Source organism: Zeus faber, assembly GCF_960531495.2.
Source record: "Zeus faber genome assembly, chromosome: 12".
NCBI classification, from domain to species: Eukaryota; Metazoa; Chordata; class Actinopteri; order Zeiformes; family Zeidae; genus Zeus; species Zeus faber.
In genome coordinates, this window is record NC_137196.1 from 8,476,211 (window position 1) to 8,497,619 (window position 21,409).

Consider the following 21,409-nt stretch of genomic DNA (forward strand, 5'->3'; position numbering starts at 1 on the left):
GAGGGTTCCAGCCATCAGCGTGATGGATGGTGATGAATCTGTTCGCTATTATAAAAGGCTTTGCGGCGTGTCGTTGCATGAGACATTTCAAAAACATTTGACTTTAAAGTGGCAAACAATAAGTTTGTCTGTGTTGGGTGGATTCAACTTTCACTCGAAAAGTAAAAGTTTGCCATCCTCTGATCAATTTTTTACTTTCTTGGTCACTTGAGTTAGTGGGGATGTTTCATCACACCAGGGTGCTGTTCTTTTTTTCACAAAAAGTCATCCATATCGACAGTTTAATGACCACGGAAAAGGTGGACCCCACCACCAACAGCCGAAACAGTATATAGAGAAGCACTGACCTAATAGAGATTTATGGAATGGTTGTTTCTTTAAGTCCCAGCATTAAAAATGTATCAGATACAGGATTTTCTTGAACGACTTGCTTTATGGATAACCACTTGAATAAACACTATGATATATCCACAGTGGTTGTCTCAGTTACAGGAATCAGGGAGTAGAGCTAGAGCTCTTTGTCCTAGCGCATTAGCGGGTGAAGGTGGGTGGAGTCGACTCGGTCCCTGGGCTGAGGGAGTACAGAGTGGGCGCACTTGTATAGATGTGATGGACAATTTTAAATAGCTTTTCCCCTTGTAAGTTTCTCAAATTTCTTATTCTTCATCTTTCAGCATCCCTACTCGTAATAGTCTTCCCACACAGCTCCGCTTTCCCAATCTCGCACTCACCACTCTCTGGCCTGTTTCTTTTTTTTACTTTACTTTACTTACTATTGGGAACTACCACTGTAGCCTTCCCAGCTCCTCCACACTCCGCCTAACCTACCTACTGCCACCTAACCTACCGACTGCCACCTAATCTACCTACTGCCACCTAACCTACGGACTGCCACCTAACCTACCTACTGCCACCTAACCTCCCTACTGACACCTAACCTACCTCCTGTCACCTAACCTACCTACTGCCACCTAACCTCCCTACTGACACCTAACCTACCTCCTGTCACCTAACCTACCTCCTGCCACCGAACCTACCTACTGCCACCTACCCTCCCTACTGACACCTAACCTACCTCCTGCCACCTAACCTACCTACTGCCGCTCTACAGGACAGGGTCACACTCAGTAGAGCTGAACAGAGCAAAGCCCATAAAGGCAGATTTTATATGACCCCGACAGGTGAGTGCAACCTCCTGAAATCTGCTCTACAGTAACTCGCAGTTCATCAGTTGCGTTTTCCCAACGGCTCGGCCCAGGTTGCCGGCTCTCCACAGGCTTGTTACGTCTCTGTGCATATAAACAAATCATAAAGGGAAGCCCAAAACACATGGCCTCGTTAGAGGGTCTGCAACGCAGCTCGGGAGGCTGGTAATGCCCTAGACATCCCTTGGATGTTTTTTAAGGCTGCGCGACTGCGTGGCACTTTGGACCGCAGCGTGATACTTATCAGGCATTAGCTGCAGCCAAAACGTCCAGATGTTCAGGCCTCGCTTTTGCATTCTCAAAAATGGCATTTCGAGAGAATTTTAGTCTCCTTGCTTGATATTCACCTGGATGACAATGTGTTGGGACAGAGTGAATTGGAAAAACAATGTCAATGACTAATCCACACGGACAGGTGCAAAGACGCACAATAGAAATATGACAAACACAATGTTCTTACGGTCGAGGAGAGTTTTCTTCTCCCTCCCACATTACGACCTTTGGGCCAGGGATGTGCTTTGGGGAAACTCCGCTGACGGAGTCAAGTGGGTGTTGGGAGTTACAGATGTTCCCGTTGACCTGCTCCGTGAGGATCTCCAACACTGGCGGAGTTTTTTTCTGATCACGGAAGCATAGATGGAGGCCATCATTCATAGCACAACCCCATGACCAAATCGCTTTATTATTGAGAAACCTGCCACTCTGCCGCCGCTTCAAAACTCAAGCCTTAAAAAACATGTGAAATAAGACTTTGTGTTATACCGGAAAGACTAGAAACAGGAAGTTGTGCCACTTAATAGTAACAAGATTGTCAAGACATGTTTGAATAAAATGTTATATTACTATTATTAATTCAAAACATGTTACACATGTGACTATAATGTTTGTTTCTGGTTCTTGAAAAGGAAATTAAAAAATGTTTTAAGGCTTAAACCTTTGCCCCACTGGACCGCATTTAAGCAGTGAGAAGCTGCTGCCGAGTGGTAAGTTCCTCAACCGTATAGCATTCAGCGAGGTGGTGCCACGAACAGTTTCTAAACCATGGGAACCAACATTTTAACAAGCCTGCTTTAGAAAACAGCGAACCCATCCTTTAGGATATTTGCAGGATGAGCATAGGGCCACATCACATTTAATTCCGTCTTCTCGAAACCACGTAAAGCGCAGCACTGCAGAGGCGTCACATTCAGTCAGAAAGCAAAGCAGCTGAAAGATCAACTCCAGGAGGAGGCTCGTCTCACACGATCCTCCCTTCAGTCAAACATTCAAAAGGCTGACAGCACACATTGTCCTCCTTTATGTGTGCGTCTGTGTATATTCTCTCACCCTCCAGCTTTTTTTTTTTTTTTTTTTTTTTAACGAGGAGTTTGGGTTTCGGCCATAGGATCGGGGTCTCCCCGCTGCTGCTCCGGTGAGGGGAGGCGGGCCCGAGAACCTGTCGCAGCGAATCAAGAGGCCCGTCAGCTGAAGAGCCACAGGCCCGCTCGGACCCGGTTCACTGGTCAACCAGGAATGACCGCCTCTGCGCGCCAGCAGCTGGAGCATCCAGGTGACAGACAAAAACACACACACATGCATGCACGCACGTACGTACGCACGCAGGCACGCACGCAGGCACGCACACACGCAGGCACACACGCACACAGGAGACCATTGCAGAGCCTTTTTTGTGGCGTCCACCATGGGGGACGCCGACATCTGTTGAGTCGCTGAGTGGCCAGGGCGCAGGGCGTTGGTGGCATTAAACATGATTATGGGGGGACAGTGTCGCTGGCACCCCATTAACAGCAGGATGGGAACCGTTCTGTGGTGCTTGAAAGGGGCCCCCAGGGGCACGTCCCCTGCTCCACCACACACACTGAGACTTACAGCAGCCACAGCTGGACACTGCACCTGCATGCAGGGCTCAGCTGGACTGCGAGTGAAGGTGGCCTGCACCTTCACTCGCACTGTGTGTGTGTGTGTGTGTGTGTGTGTGCGTGCGTGCGTGCGTGCGTGCGTGCGTGTCTATGTGTCAGACCCAGAATAGGTCCCTCAGCAATGAAATCAAACCAAAATCTGGACTTGGCAGGTAAAGAGCAAGAATTGCACAAAAGCGAGGTGGGAATAAAGTGAATAACCAGAAGCAGAGGAACAGAGAGGGAGGGGTTTTTAGTAGATGGAAGAGCACAAAGAAAGTCAAAGCGGAGGGAAAGAGACACCGACTGGGACAGGAGTAAACACATGGAGGGAAAGTCAAAGCGGAGGGAAAGAGACACCGACCAGAATAGGAGTAAACACACGGAGAGAAAGGCAGAGTGCATTAAGAAGGGAAGTGAGGTGAATAGGGGCTGAAAAATGATTTCCTCTGTCCTCCGCAGGTAGGGGGAGGAAATCCCCCCCCCCCCCCATCTCCGCCTTCCTCCATTCCATCCCTCCTTCATCTTCGCTGGTCGTTTCCTGGGGTTGGTAACCTTTACAACAGATTAATGGACGCATGGACAGTATAATGCAGTAGCAGGGTTTCTACAGAAAGAGGCCAAATCAAGGCCCCAGCCCCAACTGGAGCAGCTCTAGTCCAAAGTAGGTGTGGCCACTATGTGTCTATTGTGATAAAGCAGACATGTAGACTAAATATGTGAAAAAACATTCACAGACTGTGAATTAAGACCATAATATGATCTATAAACATGTACAATATGACATAAAAAATGTATATATATATATATATATATATATATATTCTTATATATTCTTTTACATTTTATATTGTGAGGTTGGGCCTCCATGTATTGGGCTTGTTGTTTCAGCACATCCCACAGATGCTCGATCGGATTGAGATCTGGGGAATTTGGAGGCCAAGTCAACACCATTGCCACTTGATCTGCAACAATGTTTAGGTAGGTGGAACGTGTCAAAGTAGTCCACATGAACACCAGGACCCAAGGTTTCTCAGCAGAAGGTTGCCCAGGGCATTAAACTGCCTCTGCTGGCTTGCTGTCTTCCCATAGTGCATCCTGGTGCCATCTCTTCCCCAGGTAAACAATGTGCACACACCCAGCCATCCACATGATGTAGAAGAAAAGGCTACCCCCTCCCATTGCTGCATGGTCTAGTTCTGATGCTTACATGCCAATTGTAGGTGCTTTCAGCACTGGACAGGGGTCAGCATGGACACTCTGACCGGTCTGCTGCTATGCAGCCCCATACGCAGCAAGCTACGGTGCACTGTGTGTTCTAACACATTACTATCATAGCAGCATTAACTATTTCAACTATTTTCACTTCTGTGGAATCAGACCAGACGGGCTAGACCTCGCTCCTCATGTGCATTAATGAGCCTTGAGCGCCCATGACCCCGGTTCACCTGTTGTCTTTCCTTGGACCACTTTTGGTAGGTGCTAACCAATGTACCAAGAACACCCCACATGTCCTGCCATTTTGGAGATGCTCTGACCCAGTCTTCTAGTCATCACAATTTGGCCCTTGTCGAAGTGGCTCAGATCCTTAAGCTTGTCCATGATGTCCACGCATCAACTTCATGAACTGACTTTTCACTTGCTGCGTAATATAACCCACCCCTTGACAGGAGCCATTGGAACGTGATGAGTAATGTTATTCACTTCACCCCTCTATGGTTTTAATGTTTTGGCCAATCAGTGGATATATCAACAAAATCTATCAGATTGCACACAAAAAACATGCACAGGTAATCCTCCATTACAAACGTGTTTATTCAGTTGCAGGAAGGACAAAGCAATTTCATATATATATATATATATATATATATATATATATATAAATAAAACACACAAATAACACTTGATTTCGATCAGTCATCGTCATCAGTGATGAGCATCCCAAAACGGTCAGATGGGCGAAATGATTGATATTCATCACGAGAAGAAAAAAAAAAATTTGATGTGAAGAGTTGAAATGTCTGAGGAATATGAAATGGTACGAGATAATACATTCCACGTTATAATGATAAGAGGGTGACAGCAACAGAAGAGGGTGGTTGGGGTGGGGTGCGGCTCCGATCCATTTCAACTCCTCACAGTACAGCATTCGTATTTTTTATTTTTATTAGTTAGTAAACACTATATCAGTATGTTGTACCTTTCTTTACTTTATCACTAGTGCAACATGTTTTTTGTTTTTTTTTACCAATGCGCCATTGCTGTGAGTGTCAGAAGTGTGGAAGGTCTGTTTTCAGAGGTAATGCTACGTATGTTTTTTATGTGCATGAATGTACACATACACACATTATTCATATACATACACATATATATATATATACATACACATATATATATATATATATATATACATACACATATATATATATATATACACACATACATATATACACACACACACACACACTTTTTTTTTTAAATAAGAAACATCGCCAACAGACATACAACCCTGTGAAACAGAAAAAAGCAGCGTGAGGCTTCGTTTCATTTTCATATATATTGGAACTGTATATAAAAAAAAAGGCTAAACTTATTTACTGATTGAGAGTTGTGTGCAGCATACAGTAGAGAAAGCTGTAGAAATAGAACTCAAAATCCGCAAAAAAAAAAAAAGAAAAATCAGCAATTGTTTTTTAAATAAGATAACAGCAACAATCTAAAATCCAATGATTGAAAACATATGCACCATGCCACGAAAAGCTGATAATCATGAATCTGATCAATAAAAAAATAAAATGAAATGAAATAGGAAGAAAGACAAGTGAGACACGTCCGATGTGTTGACGTTGTAGTGTTTGTTGTCAGGAAGCGGAGGGAGAGGCTGCCCAATACTGGATGAAGCAACGCTGGAATACTGAAATGTTTATTGAAGTATTGTATTTTATATTGTCGCCAGAGGGTTATTCTCGTAAAAAATGAAACCAAAAAAAAACCTGTCCGTTGAACAATTCTCTGGAAAAAGGAAGAAAACAAAAAAAAAAAGTGTTATCTCATAGCGCAAAGAAACTTTACGTTTTTTTTTGCGGCACAATCGTCCCCCTGGCAAGTGTTGGATCAGGATTCACGTCTCGCCTTCATTATGGCGTTATCGCCACTTGTAAGAAAACAAGCGAGCAAGAATTGTATCGACAAAAGGAAATTAAAAAGGTCAATATGATAGACAAACATTAAAACCAATTAAAAATTAAAAAGATGGCTCTGTGGTTTCCTTTGGAACAGATGCTGCGGTCTGTGAAGCCTTGGTTGTTTTTTGTTTGGCATAAAAATAAATATCCAACATCTTTATTTTTATTCTAATATAAAAACGCCCTCAAATCATAGCTTGAAACTGCCCGTCTTAATGTTTCGGCTGTAATCCGATAAATAAAAAAAATAAAAGTAAAAGAAAATGTCAATATGGACTCACGATTGGGTAGAGGGCCTTTTGTGACCGTTAAAACACCTACCATCAATTTGTACCGCACAGCAAAAATGTAAGATTGTTATCGAGGTTCACTTTTATAACAGAAATACACGCGTCAACTCGCTACGAATAAAAATGTTCAAAACAAAAACACACCCTTCATGCGCGTTTAACACCTTGTAGTCCAGGGTGACTTCATCCCGACAGCAGACGACGCTGAGTCAGCGTAGCATAGCACTATCTCTCAGGGTTCCCATTTCATCAAAACATTAAAACTATCTGTCAGAGTTGCCAAAATGTAAAAAAAAAAAAAAAAAATGGGTGTCAGATGATTGAAAATGTGTAGTTTCGTACTGTCGTTGAACATGCAACCAACTCTTTAAGGAAGCACATGGTCGACCGAGGAAAAGAAACAGAGTGCGAAAGAGGGTCAGGCCTGCCTGTGACCGAGCGATCGGGACCTGAAAACACCACAATGCGGAAATAAATACTCAACACGCCTTAAAAAAAACAAAACAAACAAAAAAAAAAAATCAATCATTCTGATTGCAATTGTCATCGTTTGGGATCGGGTGATGAGGCCAGATGAGGCCAGTCCAGTGATGGGGGGTGGGGGTCAAAATATAAAGGGAGATGGGAGGAGGAATGGAGAAGGAGAAGGTTAGAGAGTAAGAAAAACAAAAAACGTGAGTGAGTGAAGGAATCGATGATGATGATGATGATGATGAGGGAGGAGGACGTGTGGAACGTTCAGCTGGTTCGAAAGCACAGTAAAAATCTTTGATATTTACACTCTGGGAAGTGAATACATTCAGGCAGCAAAAAAAATAAAATAAAATTTAAAAAAAACAGAGGGGGTGGGGGGGGTTCCCTCTCCCCCCTCCCCTTTGTACGAGGTACGTTTGGCACTGGTGATCCTAACCGATCCCTACAGAGTCAAGATTTTATTCTCCTTTTTCCCCGCCTGTCAAGTCTTTCTCAGTCTAGCTCGCCGGTCAGTCTTTTGGTCCTCGTTCCATGTGGTCCTCACTCCGCTGTCCAGCCTGAGGGGGGGGGGGGGGGGGGGGGAGGAGGGGTTCCTGCTTGAATCGGCCTCTCAAACCGTTCGGTTCAGAAGGCACGCGTGTGTGCATCTCTTCCCCCGCAATGACGATTCCAATCTCCTCTTATGCGACTGGGGCCCACCCCCACATGGGGTTTTCCTATTTTCTCGGCATCCTGTTTTGATGTTCTTTTAAGGAAAGGCAGTAGAAAACCCTCAAGTCCGCGTGGTTGACGTTGTGTGTCACCTTGTGTGCATGGGTGTTGTAAACTCAGATGCCGTGCGTCAGGTCGGTGATGACGTTAGCCTTCACCAGCTTGCGCAGGAACTCCTTCTCCTTGGATATGTTGTGCGTCCACGACTACAGGTGAGAGAGAGAGAGCGAGAACAGAGGAGGGGTTTTGAGATCAGTTAAACGTGATCGCCCTGACCTACTCATCCTCAGTGGTTCGCAACCAGTCAGGCGATCAGGATCCACTTTTGTCCTAAAGTCATTGAGTCACAACGACACAAACATCAAGTGGGATTCGAACCACTGGAAAGGTGACAATGTGTTAAGATTTGCTTGGATTTGATCAGACGTCACGGCAGCCAAACGCCGCAGTTGGAAGCAGCGTTTCAAAATAAAAGCGCAGCACCGGAAAATCTGTACACTTATATTCATATAGATGTTTGCAGAAGTGGAAGTATACACCAGCGATCCATTGGATCAAGGCCGATCAGTAGAGAACCACAGATATATGTATGTAGGGTTTTAATGATGTGCATTTGTGTGTGTGTGTGTGTGTGTGTGTGTGTGTGTGTGTGTGTGTGTGTGTTTGCAAGGCCATGCCAGGTCAGCATTGATCGGTGCAGTCGGGCCAACATGAAACCAGAAGCATACGGTTCCTCTAGGGTTACTGAGGAAATATATACAGGGTAACGGTCAGAGAACACATTAGAAAGAGCAGAGGGATGGCGCCAGAGAGAACAGACGGAGAAGAGTGGAGGGCTTGGGTCGGGCAAGGTAGGGCTGAGACGGGGCCCACAGCTGCCTCCAGTCCAGTGACCCCCAGCTGAGGACTTTTCAAAGACTCTTCCCTTCCAAGCCCGTCTGGCTCCTCAATAAACCAATCCCTCCCTCCCGACCGGAACCTCCAGATAGCGGAACCGCTGGGAGCCAAAGCAGCGTAGGAAAGTGAGAGCTATGGGAAGCAGCGTGACCTGGAACACTGTCGGTACGGAGGAGTGGGGGAGAGCGTGTGTGTGTGTGTGTGTGTGTGTGTGTGTGTGCGTGCGTGCGCCAGACCAGATCGCCTCGTCACAGCACATCTCTATGCTGAGCCAAAGTGTAATCAAAGACTGAAATTAGCTGTAACCAGGATAACTACAATACAATGGGAAAATTAATCCAATCAATCGATTGATGGATAGATCCCGGTTAACAGACCTCACTCAACTTAGCTTTTTTAACGCATTTTATAAGCAGCTTTTAAAATTGGCAACACCAATACAGTTTATTATGATGACATTCATTAACCACCACGTTTCTAGTGGTCCCAGTGGAATGTTATGGCTTCTGTGCCATCAAATTAATATGTTTTCGAAACAATATAGGGAAAGTCGTTTCCAATAGTTAGCCATGTGCAACGGATGATGATGCTGCTGCTGACGATCGTGGCAAAGGCCACGGGTCCAGCGCCAGTTTAGACAAAGGTTATCATCATACTGAGCTCATGGGTCACACGCCGGCAAGACCTGTGACATCTTTGATTCCGCCGTGCGTCGGTGTAAACACCGAGGCGGAAAACACTCATGGACAGTGGGTGGAATTGGTCATGGGGACATTTAGGAGAAACGGCCGTGGAAAGTAAAGACAACAACGTAAAGAGCAAGATACTGGAAACATAGCAAAGAGTTCATAAAACCCCTGCATAAATCAAAGTACTTTTCTAGGGCGCTGGCTAAGCTGGAAATACTTTTCAATCGACAGGTTTGCCGGTTGACTGAACCTGAAGAAGCAGGAAGGGAAAGGAGTTGTTGGCTCTCAAGACTTTATCTTGTATAAACCAAAAAAGAAATTCTAGAGTCTTGGCGTGTAGCCAGAATGTAACTGTATAACAAAGTTTCTGATTCATAATAATATGCAATACCTGGCATATTGTAAATTGTGATTTATTATTTCATGTTTCTTGAAAGTGACTGCAGTGTGTAGCTGGGGCGAGAAGCAGGAAAAGGCCATAAACTCTGCACAAATAGGCAGGTTGGAGTGCACAAAATACACCTGGAAAGTTCATTCCTGATAAACCTGATTCTTACAGACAGACTGAGCAACACCAGGCAGACAAAGGAAAATATGATCCGAGATTACATATATTTTCTTTTTTTATTTCCTCAATGTCAAATTGCAGACAATAAAACTGTAGGGACAATGCCCAACAGAGTCTTTAAAAGCCAACATATAATATAGAAGATGAGCTGTCCTTGGTTTGCATGAGTTGCTGTTTACACACATCTTTTGGAAAGTGAAATCTTACATCATGTTAAGACATTTATTGCATAACGATTTCATCGCCCGATTGATAATTTCCCTCCCTGCATTAATGAGACAGGCTCCACTCTAAGGCTGGAGCGTGGGACACCAACCTCTTTGATGGCGGACATCTTTACAGTCTCGTAGTAGTGCAGGGGTGCGTGGGGCGTGTTCATGTCGTAGCCAAAGCCGGCCACCGCCACCTCGTCGCAGTTATGCAGCGCCATGGTGATGGCGACCGTCCCCAAGGTAGGAATGTTCTGCAGGGCACAAACACATTTTTAATGAATCCACTGCCTGCTGTACAATGGTTGAATCGCATCATTTCTTATTAACAGATAGGGTTAAGGCAGGGCTCCTCATTGACGCTTGCCCGCTTGTCGCAGACAAGTGGATTTTTGTAGGGCACGTGCAAGAGAAATTTACATGCCCTACTAGACAAGTTAAAATTCATAAACAAAAACAAAAATACCCTCGTGCTGGGCAATAAAACTATCGTGATAATAATTGCAATATTTTTTCCCTCAATGTCAAAATCTTTCGCAGATTTTTTCGTTTATAGAAGCGTTAGTCAAGAGGAAAGGGAAAAGCCAATCAATTTATCCACCAACAACAGTGTTATTAAAATGCATCATGGAATACAACTGTCTTCTTTATCTATATAAAAAAACATCTAACAGATGGTGTTTTTTAATCATATTATATATTTAAATTATTTGATATACTGTATATAGTGATAAATATGGTTATCGAATGGTATGAAATATTTTATCGTGATATAATTTTTGGTCATATCGCCAAGGATATCACGGTATGTGCCACTCATTACTCGGATATTTATAGTTGTGTCAAGAGTGTGATGAGTTGGCTATAAAGATAAGGCAGCGCTTAAGAACTGTAAAATGGCTCAAATACAAAACACAATAGCCATATGCCATTTTGAATACTGGTTTGTTATGAGAAAAATGAAATAGTGAAAACAGGTCACCCATTATCTATCTGAACATTCAGTGGTGTCACTCTGCATTGCCTATTGTTATATACATTCTAAATGAATATGACAATTATTTGTTGAGGTGAAAACTTTATATAAAGCCCCTTTAATAAAATTCATAAACTGAATCCTTTACAAGTTGACACTGTTTGGATGCTTTCAACTGTTTGTTTGTTGGAATTCCTAATTCTGCATTCGCAAACAAAATGAAAAAAGTGAATTATTGTCATTTTTCCGGGGACAAGTTACTTTTTGCCTGGACAAGTGGAAGGTAAATTTCCTTGTCTGAAGGACAAGTGCCTCAAAAAGTGAATGTCGAGCCCTGGGTTAGGGTAAGGGCCTAATCAATAAATAAATGTTCATAGCACAACCTCTCTCAACGCTTTACTATTGAGAAACTCTGAGAACCACTCTGCTGCAGCTTCTCACTGTTTAAACGCATTGCACGAGGGCAAAGTAAAAACTTTGTATCGTTTTTGAAAATAGGAAGCTGACAATATAGCCAAGACAGTCTTCATATGTCTTTATATACACCAGGGAAAACATGCATTGAAAATAGACCCTTTTGCACTTACACAAATCAGCTCCTTTTGGCCACTTCCACACTGACAGAGACTAGAAACAGAAAGCTGTGTTGCTTCCTATTGGCAAGCCAACATTACGCTTTGGAGTTGCATTGCGCAAAAAGTTGTTTTAAATAAAACATGATATTACTGTTTCTTAAAACATGTTAAAACAGTTAGAGACACAGGTGACTAATGTCAGTTTTCCAACATTCTTTTTCACTTTACTTTTTTGGACTGCATGTAAGCGCAAAAAGAAGCTGCAGCAGAGAGGTAAGTTTCTCACAAAGGGTTGTGCTATGAACAGTTATAAAGGATGGCAAGGCCTGGATTGAAAATAATATCGAACCTATCCTTTACTGATCAACATTGTGAGAGCTTTGTCCTCTGGTGTGGACTCTGCAAGGCTAATGGAGGGAGTGTGGAAGATTACGCATGTGTGTGAAGTAAAGACAGAGGGAGAGAAAGTGAGAGAAAACAAGAGTACAAAAACCCCAAAAAAGAGATGGACAATGACTGTGTGTGCACGTATGTGTGTGTTCGTGTAAAGCAGCGTTGGGGGGGTCATTTATATCATTAGGCTGATTTGGAACCCTCCGGGTGAGGAGAGACTTAACTGGTAGGCAGACCAACCCCCTACTGAGCGCTTTCATTCAGACACACACATACATGAGCGCGCGTGCACACACACCCAATTTAATAAATGACATGACGCATAAACAGACACACTAACACACACATTACTAGGACAGAATGTTATGACAAGAATGCGTCGTGCCATACATAACTCAAACCCCGCATTGCATAAGACTAAACTGTCACCGCACACACACACACACACACACACACACACACACACACACACACACACACACACACACACACACACACACACACACACACACACACACACACACACACACACACACACACACACACACACACACACGTGTTGAACACATGTTGTGGAGCAGAGTTCAAGTAGGGGTGTTTTGGTGGTAGCCCCAGAGGGCAGAAGTTAGGGTGATACCCTCCTTATGCACCCCCCCACCCTCCGTTCCACACATGCGGACAGACCCACTCAGGGCGACTGCACACTCAAAGCAGGAACACATGAATGCAAACAGCGCCGCTGGCACAAACGCACATGAGCCACCATTAAAGGTTTGCCTCGACCTTGGCTTCGGACTTCCAGTGTCGGGTCGGCAGGATTTTTTAAAATTTTATTTATTTATTTATTTATTTTTTAAAAAAGGTGGCCCTGCACGCCGACCAACTTGTTTTAATTTCCTTCACAGTGTGGATCTATAGAAAAGACACTGGAAGATCGCGACCTGTTGCGCCAGCTTAGCGGTCAAAGCCTGTGTCAAACAGAGTGTAGACATTGTTTTCAGCGGGAAAGCCAAACACCGCCTTAATCAGTAATTTGGGACCCAAATCACTGAAGCGTTTTGTTTTAGTTTCTTTCACCGTCCTCTGAAAAGCAGGCTCACATCCGCCAGAGATACGGCTTTGTGTTCCAGAATTTTATGGCTTTTGGAGACACAGCGACGGTTCCCTTCAAAAGGCAGTTTACTTGTAGCTGTTGGCCAGTTAATAAGCCCTTTAATATCCTCCTCTGTCATTCCAGAACACTCCATGAGTCTCTTCAAATGTTTCATTTCCGGGCGATGGCCACAGAAGTGTTGTGAGAGGGTAACTAAAGAAATGGCCAATCAAGAGTTTGGGCAGTACAAAGGCTGACTCGACTTATTTTTTGGTACATTTCAAACTCACCCCTTTGCCCATGACACCGTTGTTGTGTGGCAGGCCTATGAACTGGAAGGCGGCCTCCTGGATGAAGTAGGGGTTGAGGATCCTCATCTCGGTGGGCTCCCTGGGCACGTAGTGGGCCACAGACTTCCAGAAACCCTCCGTGCCCCGCTGCACATGACAGAGGGAGGGGAAGCAGGTTAGATTACAAAGAGAAATCCTGATTTTGGTGATGTTCTAGACTTGTTCCAAACAGAATCCCTGATTTTGGTGATGTTCTAGACTTGTCCACCCCCCTCCCCACCTACAATGTCGGTTTGTGTCACAGTTAACAGAACGCAGACTTATCCATGTGATGGCTCCTCTGCTAAAGACAGCAGCTAAACTTCAAAGACACATTATCCTCCGGAACACTGACATTGAACACAAAAGGCAATGTCAACAGACTGCTGGTACCGCTGATTAGGAAAATGGCTTTTGGGCTTTTCAGGGTGAGGGGGCTAACCTGGAGTACATGTGTAATTGCCACCATGGTAGCAGCAGTGGACTCGCGGCCGGAGTGACCTAGAATCAGCATTTAGGGGGCAACCTTTCCCCTACACCTGAGGTTATGTGGGGAAGTGGCACAGGAAGTGGTATAAATCACACCATGACCTTCTATGTGCGGAAATTATCGCCAGTTGTCGGGGCAACCAGTCAGACAGGCACACACCTGAACTGAATTATGTTGATTTAATGCCACACACACACACAGGCACGCACGCACATTCCCCAAGCCAGCCAAGCAAATTTCGGGATGTTGATAAAAAGATCTAATAAGGTGTATGACGATATGCCATGAAACTAATTCGATTTTAATATTTACACAAAAACAATATAGAAAATTCTACTGAACAAAAAGTATTAAACAAATTAAACAAATCTAAAAAGTGACAGTGAGAACAGTGTCCGCCGTAAACAGGCCTCCGCGGCCTAGTCTGACAGACTTGAAGCCAAGGGGGCAGCAGATGTAAATGGGATTCACCTGTTCAAATAGTCAGGCACCCGCCCTACTGCCTTTTATACAGCAATGCGTGACTCGGTGTGTGAGTATGTGTCAGTTTCTGTGTGTGTGTGTGTGTATTGACAGAAGCAACTACAGTGGGTCCGGCTTTGTGACTACGACAGTGGCGGCTTGTTTTTGAACCAAGGCCCTGCACTGTTCCTTTGGCAAGCTGTAACAGGAGCGGCAGCTCATCTCTTCTGTCAACACAGCTTGTGTTTGCCAGGAATCTGTTTGGCGTGCAGTTCAGGTGCACGCTGTGTGATGTGTGTGTGTGCGTGCATGCAAATTTGCACCAGCATCTATAAGCGATGCGTATGTTGAGCAAAAGAGTAACGAGTCTTTTCCCTTAAAAGGAGGGAAGGCAATAGAACACACACACACACACACACACACACACACACACACACACACACACACATACACATACACATACACATACACACACACACACACACACACACACACACACACACACACACACACATTAATTTGAGGGGATTCAGACAAATGAAGGAAAAAGTACAGCTGGCAGGGAGAATTGTTCAAGGCCAATTAGAGGGGTAGGTCTGAGCACTTTCAGTAAGCTTGCTGCATGAGACTGATCAAATATTTCCAGTCGGGGTAACGGTTACCTGGATTCTGTTTGCTCGCTACTTCGAGGTCACCGGTTCAAATCGAGTGAATACAATTCTTGCTCGACTTTGACCCACCTTTGACAACGATTCGGCTGACTCAAGGCCAGGCCGTTGCCATTCATCTTTTGCGATTACAGCGCTATACAATGACAAACAGGAGAGGACTGTGGTTGGACTGGGAGGTTACCAGGCATTTCTGGAGGGATGGGACTTTTTGAGAGAAAAACAAAAACAAAAAGCATGTATGCTCAGCAAATCCCGTGTTAAAAACATGTAATACAGCATAAACTGTTTTGTAGTGAAAACAAAAGAATACCAATTCACCAATGCCAAAACAACGCAAGTTCGACCACAAAACTCACATGAGCAATTGGCCTTCAAATGCAGCGGCAGCTAAGCCAAACTAAGTACTGGGCACATCACTACCTCCATGACATATGACCAACTTTACTTGGCAGCAGCCCATTGGCTGTTTTGACTTAACACTTTCCCTAGACAGGGTCACGAGAGCCTACCCCAGCAGACAATTAGCCGAACCATGTTGAAAAAACCCACCATTATCATGGGGGCGGGGAGAACCCAAAATTAAATTTGAACCCAGATCTTTGGAGCTGTTACTGCATTAGCCACTACATTGATGTAAATACATGCCAGCAAATATCTAAGAAAAATTGGAGAAATAAATCTTGATAGAGTTGGGGGGGGCCTTCAGAGTGAATCAAACCTTTGATTCACTCTGAGAATGTGAGAATGAACTTCTTGATATTACCACACAAAATCAATTGTGGCGGTTCCATGAGGCAAGTACAATCTTATTTTCTATCTGGATGAATGAAATGGTAGGTCAGCATCAAAGGAAACCTGGGAGTGGCTTTTTATTATTTGCTGACAAGGCTGGTGGGGTTTCCCTGGCTGCCCCCTACAACAAGCCCCTGGGGAACAGGATGTGGTTTCCACTGTGGGCTGAACGCTGCCCTCAGCATGTGTGTTGCGTGTGTGTCTGGGAAACCCCAAGTGCATCAGCGACAAGACCTATGTCAGACCCACAGGCAGGAGAGGAAGCTGTGGGGTGCTCCTGACCCACTCGCTGGCCACTCATTGACACGGTCACAAAAAAAATAGCTACAAAGGCATCAAGGTCAACAGGGAGGCGTCGCTGGTCGACGTACTGTCGGGGTCGGGCTTGGAGGGGAAATGGCTCTTTCCCTTCTCATGCGACAGCATTATGGTAAGGTTGGTCTGCGCTATTAGATTTAAAGTGTGTCCGAAAGACTGTGCAAGCCGATGGAGCACCTGTTAAAACAACCATTAATTGGAAGAGGTAATTGTTTGCATAGCAGGGAGACAGAATGGTACGAGGGTTCAGATCCCGCCATTAGACACACTAGTACAGTTACACTAGTGTTGACCTTGGCCATCATACCTGATGGCCTTTCAGCACAAGCGCTCCTCAATAAAACTAAACCCAGGTGCTGACTTTGACCCACTGAATATTAAAAAGGGTACGGCTGAGTTAATAGACATTGATTTTTCTGAATACATAACTGGAACTGTACTATGGGAGAACTGGGATATAACACTTTAAAACAAATGGTTCTATGTATCCATATATATAAACCTATGTATGTTTAATTAGGCGGCAGATACCCAGATAAAGTCACTCATCTATGATTTGAGTGTTTGGGACATGCAGTAAAAAAAAACAAAAAACAACAAAAAAAAAAAAACAGTCAAGTTTTTCAGCTTTCTGCTTTGCTTGGCACATAGCCAAAGTTCCCGTCAACACAAATGTCATCCTGAATGAATCAAGAGCCAAAAAAATAAATAAAATAAATCCTTTGGGGTCATTATCATCCAGTGATCTTATGTGGCAAAAAGTGCCAGATCTTGTCAGGGGTCCAAGAGTTATGGGCAGTGCATCTGAGGCCAGCAATTGTCAAGGGGGTAAAGTAATCTTTATGGATGACTGGGCCAAGCGTGGCAGTAGAGCGTGGAGATAAGAATGGCCACGGTGCTTTGCCTCGCAGTGGGAAATGTAACCAAGACGGATCCATGCCGCAGCAGGTAAGCAGCGATGAGGTCCTGTTGCTGAACCCCCAACTCTAAAACCTCTCTCCCATAAATCCAGTCACAGTTTGACAGTCCCTATGAGCAAGCTTCCACTGAGGGATCACTGTATTGAATATACCAATAAAAAAACCAATACAAAACACCATCACTGCTGTATTGAGTGGTTCCATAAAGGCGAACGGTTTAGAGGGGGTGAAATAAGTCAGGAATGGTCTGAATGGCTACACATGTTAAGCAAGGCAAAGCTTGTGTAATTTACACTAAAGCAACTTCAAGCCCAACTGGCAAGCGGACAGCTGCCACAAAACACGTGCAGGACCTGTTGAGAAGTGATTCTAGTAAACACCGTTTCCTCACACAGAGCAACAAGCTTGTAACTGTGTTTGTGAGCAATATCTTAGGGTGCGTTTATAGATTATCAACACTGTTAAGTCCCAAAGAAGTTATTTTCACAACCTACTTCAGACCCAACTTACAAATACCCCACTAGTTATGCTCTTTTTAGGAGATATTGTTTACGCATTTCCAGAAATAGAACACCGTGAAAACACGATTGGCCAATCTCTCGAGGACAAGCAAAGTGGTGAATTGCAAGAGGAGCTCTACACGGGTTCAAATGGATTTGTGTAGCTGTGAGCTTTAAGGGCAGGATTAGAGCAAACAATGTCAGAGACTAAGGAGAATTGTACTGTATAGCCGGATAAGTACGGGATCAAAAAGAACAGAAAGGATGATGGAAAAGGCAAGAGTTTAGAACACAAAAGATTCAAACCCAAACAATGAACCATTACTGAAAGTATGGGACACCCATCATGTTCCAAAGCCAAATCACCAAAACAACCAATTGCTCATGGAAAATATACAACCAGGTCAAAAAGAGGTACTTAAGCACCTGGAGGCTGTAATGACTAACAGGGATTTATATTTAAACCCTGTGAACATGACATTAGGCATCGCAGCCTCCTTACTCCTCCCCTCCATTGAGAAGACCCACAATCATCTAACTATAAAATAAAGGAAGGAATCTATGTCTGTCTGTCTGTCCTTCGATTATCTTGACAACCGTTCATACGATCACCTTCACACATGGCGGGTTTATTGCTGGGGACCCAAGGACGTGCAGTGTCGAATTTGGTGCAATTTGGACACGTACAGATGACACATTAATTAACAACAAGCGGACAGCTCAGCCGCTCAGCTCTGTGTAGCAGTGGGGGTCAGCTTCGGAGCTCCGCGATTGAGTCATTTAAGTCCGCAGTCATAAAGAAAGGAATCTGCCTGTCTGACCTTCAATTATCTTGAACAGGCATGCACTGCGTCTGCGACTGAGTCACGCCCGCAGTGCATCGAACAGGCATGTTTTGGTCGGGTATGCACTAGTAACACGTAATGAGCAAGACTCTTCAAAACACATGCCGACATAATATGTATTATTTTGGCTCGATGGTGGCTATAGGTCACATATTTCACACAGAATTTATTCCACCCCCCAAAAGTAAAAACTATAAAGACAAACATCTTCGACAAAAGTTTGTACTTAGCAAGCCTTGTTTTACAGTTTGGGATGTGGGTTGCACTCCAAATGGCGTGAAGAAAAGGCTCGTCAACCTCAAGAACCCTAAAAGCTGGAATGAAATTAGCCGCGTTCTGTTTGTGGAAGATCCTTCCAGTTACACTGTGAAATTGACCACTGTGTTATCAGACATGCTGAAATGCCAGGTATTTTTTTGGATGTTGAAAGTGGTGGATTTGTTTAGATGGATGTCCATTTACAGTGTGTGGGGTCTGAGAGGGGCACTTTCCCTCTCCAATATTCGACTGTCATACACCTAGACTCTCTCTGGTTTCTTCCATCCAGGAATCACTGCTAGGATGTGGTTGTGTTTGATGTTTATGTAGTGGACTTGACGGGAAGCACAAAGAGGCTGACTGACTTCCGGAAGCTAGACTTTAAGGCAATTTGGAAACAAAACAGCAGCCCTGAACCGCTAACAATCACAATTAAGGTTGTCTGGTGGTCATTAGGACTGTGTACATGTTGGACTTAAGAGTTTACAAGTCAAAGCATCTCACCACATAAGTGCTTCACTGGGCAGGAACCATTTCACTAAGAGGGAAGCGGGGAAGAGATTTACCAAAGTTGGAAATATCAGTGGGGTTCACTGTAGGGAATAGTTTTTCTGGGTGCTTTGGTGCCTACATGTCCTTTGTTCAGAAAGGAATCTTAAACATTCCCCAATTTGCTTTTGCTTTGCTTGAGCCATACCATGACCTCTGCCCTGGTTGGGGTCACTGCAGTCTCCCTTTTCCCGGTCTCTCAGAGGTTATCCGGTGTGTGAAACCTGTGCCTTCACACTCCCATGACGGAAAAAGGGAAACAATGGAAACGCTTCACAACATTCTGACTCTGGACAGGACTTCAACGTGCAACAGGGCCAATGGGCATTGAGGGAAACTGTCTCACCAGAGGTTCTGGACCAACTGCAGATAACTATGGTGTCTGTCTGGGTGAAAGCTATAGCAGGCCAATTAGGGCAAGACAATGTCTTTGGTCTGGCTTTGTTACTTTGCTCTAGGACAGAGGTGTCCAAATTTTCTCCTTGGAATGGCCAAAACTGAAACTTGAGTACTGAGATTAAGTGTTCTTCAAACTTTTCAGAGAGCTTGAATTACATTTTGTAATGTTAAACTTTGATTTCAGTGAGCAATGACCAAATGTGAGGAAAATCGGGAAACTGTGTCCCAAGGTTACAACGTTTACGTTTTCAAGGAACAGTTTTTGAAAAATAACAAATATCTTAAAGTTATTGTTATTGCAAGCCTATTTTATCTCCATTCTCTGGCGAGGCAAATTATAGACTTTAGCAGGCCGAACTAGGCCCACAGGCCACACTTTGGACAGACTTGCTCTAGGAATAACTGCAAAAAGAAGACCCGCCTATAGTGTTAATCACAGTTAGCGAGGTGACTCATAATGAAACTCAACACTCAGCGTAATCAGTGACTTCCGGAGCCCATGTTTGTCACTTGGTTCATGTTTCTAACGCATGTTTACAAGTATGTAAATGTTTATGGATGCACATATGCATGCTTCTTTGAATTTACCACACAGATGTTTGGCTGAAAACGAGATGTACGGTGTGTGAAACGTGTCCTATAGATCCACATAACACACTGTAGACAAGTGGTGAAACAAAGATGATACATAATGTATATCACACACCAAGCTTTGACAAAAAGTCTACACCTCACAGAAGAGCACTACACAGCACACAATACTTAACACTATACTATACAGCATTTATAAAACTAAATTTTTCCCCTCCTAGGTTCCTTGATATAAAGAGTAGGCTCTACAATTACTTTCATTCAAACTGATTACATCTGTATTTGCAGTATTTAAAGAGACCATCTTTATCCATAATTCTGCAGATATTACTGCGAGAGTACAATCCAGTCCACATTTTACTTAATAATATCTTAACTTTTGATAATCCTTTTCCTTTCATCGAGTGGGAGTTCCCAGGTGTATTTCAGTTCAAAAGGCATTGCTCTTCTTCCCGCTGTATATCTGTGTGGCCTGCACTGAGCAGCGAGACCTCCTTGTAAACAAACGGGAGGGAAAGAACACAGACACCCCACCATCGGACCCCGTTGTTTACCAACGGCTGTATATCCTTCACTGACCCTGTTTGAAAAGATCCCCACATATACAAACAAAGGTGGATGTGTGCGCGTGCATGTGCATGTATATGTGTGTGCATTCGATGGCCAAATCAACGCATGATGGCCAAATCAAAAATCACACAAAAGTGACCAGTATTATGTTTGATCGCATTGGTAAACAGATTCAAACTGGGCAATCAACCAAAGGTTTACATGTGTGTGGCCAGACCTTCTTATCAGAGTGACATGTTAACCGCCAAGAACATCTAGATGTGCGAGTCATTCAGTGATTTTGGACATTTTCGACAAAAACAGCAACGGCCAATTTATTCACGTTTTGGGATTGCCATGATGGGTATGTGTACAAACCTCCAATAGCCAAAACTGTAAGTGCCTGTTAAAAAGCGTAAGTTGCAAGCATCAAAGACTTTGGTCTGACTGGAGCAAAGGTCGAGTTGGAACGTCTCCACTTGGTTCTGACCGAGCCCAAGTTGGGAACCGTGTTTGCATGTGTGAGTGAGAGCGGAGGGGATTGAGTGGGAGGATGTGTGTCTGTGTGTGGGT

General features: G+C 44.0%; 1 protein-coding gene across 1 annotated transcript in view; it reads right to left on the reverse strand.

Annotated features, from left to right (window-relative positions):
- Positions 1 to 7,831: 7,831 nt before the first annotated feature.
- The window catches only part of LOC307237857 (CMP-N-acetylneuraminate-beta-1,4-galactoside alpha-2,3-sialyltransferase-like), a 42,719-nt gene continuing 29,141 nt past the window's right edge, over positions 7,832 to 21,409 (reverse strand). The window contains exons 10-12 of the mRNA XM_080010640.1: positions 13,454 to 13,600; positions 10,234 to 10,380; positions 7,832 to 7,969 (exon numbers count right to left, since the gene is read on the reverse strand). Coding sequence (XP_079866766.1) covers positions 7,880 to 7,969; positions 10,234 to 10,380; positions 13,454 to 13,600 — 384 coding nt within the window. The 3' untranslated portion in view covers positions 7,832 to 7,879. The remainder of the gene's footprint in view (positions 7,970 to 10,233; positions 10,381 to 13,453; positions 13,601 to 21,409) is intronic.